The sequence below is a fragment of the Leptonychotes weddellii genome, chromosome 12 (genome assembly GCF_054177405.1).
Source record: "Leptonychotes weddellii isolate Sample4059 chromosome 12, ASM5417740v2, whole genome shotgun sequence".
In the NCBI taxonomy this organism is placed as follows: Eukaryota; Metazoa; Chordata; class Mammalia; order Carnivora; family Phocidae; genus Leptonychotes; species Leptonychotes weddellii.
Genome location: NC_138380.1, coordinates 12,849,727 through 12,861,274, shown reverse-complemented (window position 1 = coordinate 12,861,274; position 11,548 = coordinate 12,849,727). Strand labels below are relative to the sequence as shown.

At 37.9% G+C, this 11,548-nt stretch overlaps 1 protein-coding gene and 1 long non-coding RNA gene across 11 annotated transcripts in view; both read left to right on the top strand.

Moving 5' to 3' along the window:
• LUC7L2 (LUC7 like 2, pre-mRNA splicing factor) overlaps nt 1–11,548 on the top strand; it is a 65,296-nt gene that overhangs the window by 37,628 nt on the left and 16,120 nt on the right. For all 10 annotated transcript variants that reach the window (XM_081800009.1, XM_081800011.1, XM_081800014.1 and 7 more), the window contains 3 exons: nt 1,568–1,678; nt 6,333–6,476; nt 11,248–11,424. In XM_081800009.1, the coding sequence (XP_081656135.1) occupies nt 1,568–1,678; nt 6,333–6,476; nt 11,248–11,424 (432 nt within the window). The remainder of the gene's footprint in view (nt 1–1,567; nt 1,679–6,332; nt 6,477–11,247; nt 11,425–11,548) is intronic.
• Nucleotides 8,156–11,039, top strand: LOC145716467 (uncharacterized). The gene is made up of 2 exons (XR_014139110.1): nt 8,156–9,424; nt 9,639–11,039. It is a non-coding gene; the product is annotated as an uncharacterized LOC145716467 (long non-coding RNA).

Here is an 11,548-nt window from a genome sequence, read left to right as displayed (position 1 = left end):
GACCTGAGCCGAAGGCAGTCGCTCAACCAACTGAGCCACCCAGGCGCCCTAAATTTATATTTTTAATTAAACATTTGTATTTTAAATTCACTCTATTTCTGTACAGTAAGATATGAAAGTCCAAATTGCTTAACTTGGGAATAAATCTTAAAAGTTTAGTTTTAAATGAATTAGTACTTAATTACAGACATACTAATATATGCCTGACAAATGTCATTAATATAATTATGAACTGAATTTTTACAATGTAGACATTGCTAAAATTCTGACTGGTTTATTCTTTGAAAAGAGATCAAGTTTTCCTGATTGTAACATTTTCATTGTGGAAAATTTGAGAAGCATGGAAAAACAAATTATTAAAAAATATCCATATATTCAAAAAGAATTACTGCTAAAATTTCATGTATGCTCTTCCTTTTTTTCCTCTGCTTTATTTTAGAAAATTGGGATTTTTATGGCATATGATACTGTGTAACATGCTTTTTATTTACAAATAACATTTTCTTGTATCATTAAGTATTCTATTAAAACCTTTTTTAATGGCTGAAGATTAAAATTTGTACGTTACTTAGGTATTTAGGGTATTTACAACTTTACACCATAAAAATAACACTGTGAGGAACATCCTTGAATATTCAACCTTCTGTATATGTGATTGCTTTTTTTTTTTTTTTTTTTAATATTTTATTTATTTATTTAAGACAGAGAATGAGAGAGAGCACATGAGAGGGGTTAGGGTCAGAGGGAGAAGCAGACTCCCTGCCGAGCAGGGAGCCCGATGCGGGACTCGATCCTGGGACTCCAGGATCACGACCTGAGCCGAAGGCAGTCGCTTAACCAACTGAGCCACCCAGGCGCCCCTGATTGCTTTCTTAAAAGGCATTTCTGGAAGTAAAATTACGAAGTCAGTGGACATTTTTAAGTCTTTTTGATACCAGTTACCACATAGCCTTTAACTGCACTGATTTGTGGTTTCTTCAGAGTATGAGAATGGTAATTTCCTTATAGTTTTACCTTTCCTGTGGATTATTTATGTTTACTCTTTACCAATTTGATGAGTAGAATTTTTGATTCATAATTGAACCTGCTTTTGTTACTTTTTTTACTACCCTATTAGCATTTTTATTTATTTTTTAAAGATTTTATTTATTTAATTGACAGAGAGAGAAACAGTGCGAGAGGGAACACAAGCAGTAGGAGTGGGAGAGGGAGAAGCAGGCTTCCCGCGGAGCAGGGAACCTAATGTGGGGCTCGATCCCAGGACCCTGGGATCATGACCTGAGCCGAAGGCAGACGCTTAACAACTGAGCCACCCAGGTGCCCCCCTATTAGCATTTTTAAAAATAAGGTATAGGGGCACCTGGGTGGCTCTGTTGGTTAAGTGTCTGGCCCTTGATCTCAGCTCAGGTCTTGATCTGAGGGTTGTGAGTTCAGGCCTTGCGTTGGGCTCCACGCTGGGTGTGGAGCCTACTTTAAAAAATAAGAAAATTATGTATATTTTGAGTAAAGATATTCCTGAATATAGTTGATTTTTCCGGTGTAATTGTCTTTCAATTAAACTTTGCAGGCTATGGATCATCTTCAGTCATTCATTGCAGATTGTGATCGAAGAACAGAAGTGGCTAAGAAAAGATTAGCAGAAACTCAAGAAGAGATTAGTGCTGAAGTGGCAGCTAAGGTAAGAATTTCAATTATTTCATTAGTACTACAAAATACCATTTCAGTTCACTAATTTTAACTTTTTATTTTGAAATAATTACATCCACAGGGGCGCCTGGGTGGCTCAGATGGTTAAGTGTCTGCCTTCGGCTCAGGTCGTGATCCCAGGGTCCTGGGATCGAGCCCTGCATCAGGTTCCCTGCTCAGTGGGAAGCCTGCTTCTCCCTCTCCCACTCTCCCTGCTTGTGTTCCCTCTCTTGCTGTGTCTCTCTCTGTCAAATAAATAAAATCTTTAAAAAAAAAAAAATTACATCCACAGATTGCAAAGACATAAATAGGGAATTCTCTGAACTCCCTTTAGCCTCCCCTATTGTTCACATTTTATACAACTGTAGTACACTGTCAAAGCCAAGAAATTGATACTGGTCCAATCTTGAAATTTTACTCAGATTTTACCAGTTGTGTGTGCACTTTGTGTGTGTGTGTGTGTATGTATGTAGTTTTGTGCAGTTTTATCACATGTGTAAGTAACTTGGGTAACTACCACCATAATTAAATTACTTCACTGTAGCATCACCATGAGACTCCCTCATCTTACCTCTCTATAGCCACATCTATTCCCCCTTTCCGCTATCTTCTGGCAACTACTGTATTTTCCAGCTCGATAATTATGTTACTTTATTGAATATGACATAAACGGAATCATGTAATCTTTTGAGACTGGTTCTTTTCACTCAGCACAGGTTCCTTGATTCATACAAGTTGCTGCGTATATCAGTAGTTCATTTCTTTTTGAGCAGTATTCCATGGTACGGATATACCACAATTTAACCACACATTGAAAGATGTTTGGATTGTTTGCAGTTACTGGTTAACACCAGTAAAACTGCAATAAACATTTCATTTCTCTGGGATAAATGCCCAAGAATGCAATTTCTGGGTCATGTGGTCATATGGTAAGTCCATTTTTAGTTTTGAAAGCAGGTGTCAAAACTTTTTTCTACAGCAGCTGTACCAGTTTGCACTCTACCAGCAATGTGTTAGTGATTTGGTTTCTTCACATCTGTGCCAAGATTTGGTGGTGTCACTAATTTTCATTTTAGCCATTCTTAGATGTGCGTAGTGATATTTCTTGGTTTCAGTTTGCATTTCCCTAATGCCTAATGATGCTGAACATTTTTTTCATGTGTTTGCCATTTATGTACCTCTTTAGTGAATTGTCTGTAAACCCATTTTCCAAATGGACTGCTCATTTTTTTTAATGTTGAGTTTTGAGTGTTCTTTAGATGTTCTGTTTTACCCCCCACTTTTAAAAAATACTTTGTTGTAGGAGCACCTGGGTGGCCCAGGTCAGTTAAGCATCCAACTCTTGATCTCTCAGGGTCCTGAGTTCAAGCCCCGCGTTGGGCTCCATGCTGGGTGTGGAGCCTACATAAAAAAATTTTTTATGTGAATTTACATGCAAAGGATGGAAAAAGGGGTGCCTAGCTGGCCAAGTCAGTAGAGCATGCAACTCTTGATCTCTGGGTTGTGAGTTCGAGCCCCACATTGGGTATAGAGATTACTTATTAAATAAATAAATAAACTTTAAAAATACAAATAAAAACTAGAAAGAAAAGTACAATAAATCCCAATGGATTCATAGTCAGTTTTTTGCTCTTGTTTCATTGTTTTATTTATTTAAAGATTTCATTTATTAGAGAGAGAAATGGAGCAGGGGATGGGGCAGAGGGAGAGGGAGAAGCAGACTCCCCACTGAGCAAGGAGCCCAATATGGGGCTGGATCCCAGGACCCTGAGATCATGACCTGAGCTGAAGGCAGACGCTTAACCAGCTGAGCCACCCAGGCACCCCTGTTTTATTATTTTAAAAGCAAATTCCAGATGTCACATCATTTCACCTTTAAAATATAACCATAAAAATCACATCCATAAAGTTAACAATTTTTTAATATTATCTAATATCCTGAATGTGTTCATTTTTCCTATATAGAGTTGGTTTGTTCTAATCAGAATCTTTTTTTTTTTTTTAAAGATTTTATTTATTTATTTGACAGAGACACAGCGAGAGAGGGAACACAAGCAGGGGGAGTGGGAGAGGGAGAAGCAGGCTCCCCGCAGAGCAGGGAGCCCGATGCGGGACTCGATCCCAGGACCCTGGGATCATGACTTGAGCTGAAGGCAGTCACTTAACCAACTGAGCCACTCAGGCGCCCTCTAATCAGAATCTTAAAGTCCATATAGTGCATTTTGTTGATTTGATGACTTAATACTTTGAAACATTTGTGCCGTTCAGTATAGTTTGTACATTTTATGAAGATGCAGAATGGAGACAGAGTTTACCCAGATAGAGTTTGGATGACAGCATTAAATACAGTTCTCAGAGATGGATGTACAGAGGGAAATGGATTCCTTTGTGTGAGGAAAGGTTTTTTTGTTTTTTTGTTTGTTTTAAGTAATCTCTACATGCAATGTGGGGCTCGAACTCACAACCCGGAGATCAAGAGTTGCATGCTCTACTGACTTAGCCAGCCAGGTGCCCTGGGGAAACGGTTATTTTTAGTATATGTGCTGCCGAAGCGAGCACAGAAACGGTTATTTTTAATTAACTTTTTCTGGAATGTTCTCTAAAGATGGTATCCTAAAGTGCAGGGATCTAATGTTACGGTTGAAAAAGATCCACAAGTGCTATCTTGGTTTATATGGCATTTTATTGGTTATCTATCACTGTAAAAATGCTGTTTAACAAATTACCTCAAAACTCAGTGACTTAAAACAGTATTTTAGCCCATGAGTCTTCAGGTAATGATAAGGCTGAACTTGACTGGGAAGGTATTCCTGTCTCAGCTGGGCTCACTCACATGTCTTCTGGTCAGTCAGAGGCTGTTGAACGCAGAATGCTAGTCTGGCTGTGTTCTTAGGGTGGTGGAAGAGGTACAAAAAATGTCATACAGGTGCTTTTTAAGCCTTCCCTTCTGTCATGTTTGCTACTGTCTTATTAATTAAAGCCAGTTACGTGGCCAAATTCAGAATCAAAATATGATGGTACTAATTATATAGCAAAGAGATGGATACAGTGAAAGGTGAAGAGTTTAAAGCATAATCCAATCATTCTGTGACAGATATTGAAAAAAAAATACCACTTGTTTAAGAGGTAAGAAAATGATAATAGAATTGAAAATTTCTTTGAGGGATAAATATTTTGGATTGAAGGACATTTGAGAAGTAAAAGTTATTGGCACACCAGTTTGTTGGGACTGGATGTCCATAACAAATTAAAATCTTCTTTGCTAATATAATTGGACACACAGCCTGAATACTTACTTTGTGGCCAATATAAAGACTGTATAGGTATCATATGCCATTAAAACAATAGGCATGAGCTATATTCTCAGGATGACGGTGATGAAGAGGAGGACGACAAAGATTCCCAAGGCAAGAATTTATCCCAGGGGAAAGACATGAACTAAAGCTAAGGGACACAGAGTGTTATGGTAGTATACTGAAAATCAGTAATGTGCTGTGCAGTGTATGTGCAAGGCACAGTTTCTCATTTCTCACTTTATGAGATAGGTATTATTCCCACTTCTTTGGTGAGGAAATGGATTCAGGTTAAGTAATGTGGTCAAAATTACATAGCTGGTAATTGGTTTGGCAATAAGCCAGACCTTTTGGACTCTAAAGTCATATATTTATCTTAAAGAGTATCTGCCAGTTCATTTCTTTTTTTTTTTTTAGATTTATTTTATTTATTTGAGAGAGAGAGTGCACAAGAGGGGGTAGGGTTCATAGGGAAAAGCAGACTCCCTGCCCAGCGGGGAGCCCAATGCAGGACTTGATCCCAGGACTCTGGGATCATGACCTGGGCCGAAGGCAGTCGCTTAACCAACCTAGCCACCCAGGCACCATACCAGTTCATTTCTTTAACTCCTGTTTGAGCCTATGCTATTTGTTGGGCATTGGAAATACACAGATGGGAAATATAAATAGCTTTCTTTAAGGTGGTGTGATATGTATCTAAAAGTATATACATAAGGTATATATATGTACAAAAGTATATGTGTAAAAGTATGATATGTACTTAAGAGCATCATGAAACATAAAAAGATGGCATAAAGGAAGGTTTGGCTCTCTGCTTATGTTTAAGTGGGGGTGAGATGTGATTGATCAAGAATATTTCACAGGATAGTTGAATCTTGTTGAATGAATCGATATATATGAGTTCAGACAAGGGGAGGTAAGGGATGGTGTCTGAGGAAGAGGGATGACATCCTTCTGCAAAGTCACAGAGGCAGAAAACAAGAGTAAATTTGGGAAACTAGATATAACTATAGATTGTGTTGTGACGTGGGGGAACAGCAAGAGATGGTTTGGAAAGGTATGTAGGGGCAGATCGTGGTAAACGGTATTTTATACTTGGAATACACTGCCAAAGCAGAGGTTGTAAAGTAATAGTTAAACTGAGATCAGTTGTATTCCTGACCTCACTGCAGTGAGGGCAGGTAGGCTCAAAACATCCTCATATCCTACCAGTTCATTTATGATATGCTCAGAAAGCATTATTTATACTCATATTGCCTTAGATAAGTCTTCCCTGAGCATTTATGAAATATTTTGAACTCTGATAATTTATTCTGCTTTTTATTCATGATCTTCTTTTCTGTTTATTTCTAGGCAGAACGTGTTCACGAGTTAAATGAAGAAATTGGTAAGTTGTTGGCCAAGGTGGAACAACTAGGAGCTGAAGGAAATGTGGAAGAATCCCAGAAAGTAATGGATGAAGTAGAGAAAGCACGGGCAAAGAAAAGAGAAGCAGAGGTAATAACAATTTTTAATGGTAATATGTACAGTCTTACTGTCAAAACCTATTTGATTGGAAATTATTGAAAGTTATTGCTAGTACAGGCAATTTAAACCATTTAAAAAATTTAGTTAGTCCATATCATAGTAATGGATTATGTATCAAAGTTGTGGGGTTTTTTGTTATTACTTTAGAGGCTTTGATCTGTTGAAGTTTATAACTAGAAAATGAAATTAAACTAGCTAGTCATACACAGCAGTCACATACAGAATGCATAAATGCAGTTCCTATGATACCCTCCCTCCCTTGACTTTACCACCATGTGACCATAGCATTCTCCCTTCTCTTCTCATCTCAGTACAGTCTGCTAGTACTTTGGGAGCCTCCTCCTCTCATTCTTTCTCCATAGCACAGGTCAAAATCTCATATCCTGCAAAGTTCTATTTTGTTTGCCACTTCATGTTTTTTTAGAAAATTGGGGTTTATCCACAGGGGGTTGTATTCTTTCATTTTGCCATAGTCTCCATTGCTCTTAACTCTAACACACCTCAGTTTAATTTGTTCTTATTCTGCCCTCTTAAAATGGAAGCCTAGATAATTGATTTTAGCCCATTTGATGCTACAGATTTTCTTCTAGGCACAACTGTAGCTGCATCCCCCAGAATTTCATATATTGTTTTTATTTTCATTCATTTCAAATATTTGCTAATATTGCTTGTGCTTTCTTCTTTGATCTATGGGTTATTTAGGAGTATGTTTTTGTATATTTGTTGTTTTTCTAAATATTTTTGTTTTTTAGTTCTGTTGTAGTGAGAGAACATTTGTGTGATTTCAGGTCTCTTAGATATATCAGTACTTATTTTGTGCCCTGAATGTGGTCTTGGTGAATGTTCCATCTATATTTGAAAAGAATGATACTCTGCCTTATTAAATGGAGTGTTCGTACATGTTAATTGAGTCAAGATCGTTGATTGATTATTAAAGTTTTCCATAGCCTATTGATTTTCTGTTCTATTTACTGAGAGGAGTATTAAAGTCTCCATCTCTAATTGTGGTAGACTTAAACCCAGTGTACTAGTAATTACATTAAATGTAAATGGTCTAAACATTCCAATTAAAAGGCAGAGATTGTGAGACTAGTTTTTTGGGGTTTTTTTTTGTTTTTTTTTTAAGCAAGACTTAGTTGCACCTGGGTGACTCAGTCTGTTAAGTGCTTTCTGCTCAGGTCTTAAAAAAATAAAATAAAAGCAAGACTTAACTATATGCTAGCTACAAGAAATCTACTTTAAATATAAAGAGAGATAAAAAGTAATAGGATGGAAAAAGATAAACCATGTAGCCATTCTTGTTAATTTTAAAGTCTTAAAATACTTAGGATTTCTTTAAATGTCATTAAAATCATTCCAGAAAATAAAACATTATGAATTTTTAAAAAATTTTTTTTAAGATTTTACTTAGAGAAAACACTGGAGAGAGAGAGCAAGCATGAGTAGGGAGCAAAGGGAGAGGGAGAAGCAGGCTCCTTGCCGAGTAGGGAGCCCAATGTCGGCTCGATCCTGGGATCATGACCTGAGCCGGAGGCAGATACTTAACCAACTAAGCCATCCAGGTGCCCCTAAACACTATGAATTTTAAAATGCAGAATATTTTATAGCTCATTTCCCCAAAAGACTCAAGTAATGAACCTTAGTAAGCATTATTACTTGCATATTTTGAAGTTTTCATGAGATTTTATATATATGTATTTGAAGATTTTCTACTAGCACACAGTGGCTTAACATCTTTAGCATGTTATGTTTTATTATCAGTTGATTTTTACTAGGAACAGTGCATTAAAAAATTTACTTGCTCGGGCGCCTAGGTGGCTCAGTTGGTTAAGCAACTGCCTTCAGCTCAGGTCATGATCCTGGAGTCCCGGGATTGAGTCCCGCATCGGGCTCCCTGCTCAGCAGGGAGTCTGCTCCCTCTCCCGCTCACCCCTCTTGTGCTCTCTCTCTCACTCTCTTTCAAATAAATAAATAAAATCTTTAAAAAAAAAAAAATTTACTTGCTCATTATAGATTGTGTTCAGCTGCACATAGTAGAAAACTTATAATGGCTTAACCAAGAAAGGGTTTTGTTTTTCTCATTTATTAAATAATTGTGATTAGGGAGTCTGGGGCTGGTACAGCAGCCTCCTTGATTCCATCAAGCACACAGGCTATTTCTGGCTTTATGTTCAGCCATCCTTACTACATGGATTCATCTTTATGCTTATCAATTTATGTTGGCAGTACGGCTACCATGCCTGAAGCCTTTTCTCTCTACATAACTAGAAAGAGGAAGAAGAGTAACAAGGCACAAAAATTGAGTTGACTTGCCTCCTAGTGTCATATATTTTTCTTTTCTTTTTTTTTAAGATTTTATTTATTTAAGAGAGAGCTCACGAGAGAGCATGAGCTGGGGTGGGGGGTGGGCAGAGGGAGTGGGAGAAGCAGAAGCAGATTCCTCGTTGAGTAGGGAGCCAGTGAGGCTGATCCCACGACACCGTGTTCATGACCTAAGCCAAAGGCAGGTGCTTAACCTACTGAACCACCCAGACACCCCTGTTTCTCTTTTTTAAAAACTTTTATTTTGAAATATCTTCAGAAAAGTTTAAGAAATAGTATAAGGAATTCCCCTATATCCTTCACCCAGATGTTAACATTTTATCATATTTGCTTTGTCTTTTTCCTCGTGTGTGTGTATGTGTGTGTGTGTGTGTGTGTATTTGAACTGTTTCGCATTAAGTTATAGATATGTCTCTTTATCCCCAAATACTACAGTGTGTATTTTCTAAAGACAAGGATATTCTATTACATAACTGTAGTAGAGTGATCTAAATCAGAAATTAACCCTGTACAGTACTATTAATGAATCTGAAGACTTTATGCAGATTTTTCCAACTGTCACAATAATGTTCATTTTTACTAGAAAATTTTTCTTTGTTTAAAGACCCAGTTCAGGGGCGCCTGGGTGGCTCAGTTGGTTAAGCGACTGCCTTCGGCTCAGGTCATGATCCCGGAGTCCCGGGATCAAGTCCCACATCGGGCTCCCAGCTCAGGGGGGAGCCTGCTTCTCCCTCTGACCCTATCCCCTCTCATGCTGTTTCTCTCTCTCTCTCTCTCTCTCTCAAATAAATAAATAAAAAATAAAAAAAGCTTTAAAGACCCAGTTCAGGATCATGTGCTGCATTTAGCTGTTAATGTCCCTCTAGGCTCCTTTAATCTGGAACTTCAGTCTTTGTCTGACATGATCTTGACAGTTTTGAAAAGTATAGGCTAGTTATTTTGTAAAATGTCCTTCAGTTTGGGTTTGTCTGGTTTTTCTTCCTGGTTAGATTTTTGACAGTACCATTGAAGTAATGTTATATTTCCTCTGAAGTCACATGTTAGTGATTTGTCCCATTTCTGGTGATTGGCCTCTTTTTCCACTGTGAAGTTACAGTACTTTCTTTTTGTAATAAGTATCTTGGTATTGACATTTTTGAAACTGTAAATATTGTTTCCCATCACTTTCTAGTCCACAGGTGATAGCAACCTTTTTTTTTTGGTCTCAGTCTATTGACTCCCTTTTGAAAGGACTTTTCTATGGATTCCATCCAACAATATCCACTTGAGTATCTCCTTAGCCAAAGCTCTGTGGAGGCTTGGGAATGTAATGTCTTCTAGCTGGGCATGCTGCTGGCCTCGAAAGGAAAAAAAAAAAGGGTACAGTGGATACACAAATCCACTAATACTTATTATTTCATTAATGAACTTAAAATGGTTGCATGTAAGATTTCTTTATCTCATTAAGGCACCTTTCATTGCTTGTGTTATAGAACTATTCCACTTCGTGGAAAGTTTTTTTTTTTTTTTTTTTTTTTTGACAGAGAGAGAGAGAGATAGCAAGAGAGGGAACACAAGCAGGGAGAGTGGGAGAGGGAGAAGAAGGCTTCCAGCTGAGCAGGGAGCCCGATGTGGGGCTCAATCCCAGGACCCTGGGATCATGACTTGAGCTGAAGGCAGATACTTAACAACTGAGCCACCCAGGTGCCCCCCTCTTAGTGGAAAGTCTTACCATTTATATGCCCTGTCCACATTTTTCCAAAGGGGGAGAAAATGATCTGTGGGAAAGAAGGCACTGGAAGGAAACTAACAGTGTTGAAGACATGTATTCTTTCTCTGCTAGGGTGGATGACTTCTTCCTTGGTCCTTCACTGATACATAGTTTTGGGGTTGCTACATCTCATTTTTAACAAAAATTGTAGAAAACAAAGCATTGTAGAATACTGAGAAAACTTTTTCCAAAAGTCATTCTCTATTATGGTAGAATTCTTTTTTTTTTTTTTTTTTTAAAGATTTTATTTATTTATTTGACAGAGACATAACGAGAGAGGGAACACAAGCAGGGGGACTGGTAGAGGGAGAAGCAGGCTTCCTGCTGAGCAGGGAGCCCAATGTGGGGCTCAATCCCAGGACGCTGGGACCATGACCTGAGTCGAAGGCAGACGCTTAACGACTGAGCCACTCAGGTGCCCCTATCATGGTAGAATTCTTATAATAGTTCTTGGCAAAGTGCAGTTGAGTCTCTGATCTTTTACCTCCAGTGGAAGAGATCCCAAGGACAGAGAGGATGGGAATATGAGGAACCCATCGTTTTTGTGACAAAAATAGCCAATATTCTGTTATTCATTAGAAAAGATTTTTTTTGTGTAAACATAATGTATTTTGTGTAATGGTATGGACTCAGGTTTATATGAACATTGTTTTTCTCACTTTTGTTCAGGAAGTTTATCGGAATTCTATGCCAGCTTCCAGTTTCCAACAACAGAAACTTCGAGTCTGTGAAGTCTGCTCTGCCTATTTAGGTCTTCATGATAATGATAGACGACTGGCTGATCATTTTGGGGGTAAACTGCACCTGGGATTTATTGAAATAAGAGAGAAGCTTGAAGAATTAAAGGTACATTGGTAAATTAATGTCATATGCTTTATCTAATTTAGCCATCCACTGTTTTGATGTTTATTAGTTATCTTTTTGTATAAGGTTCTTGACTATGAGTCTGCTAAGAACTCATACCGAAAAG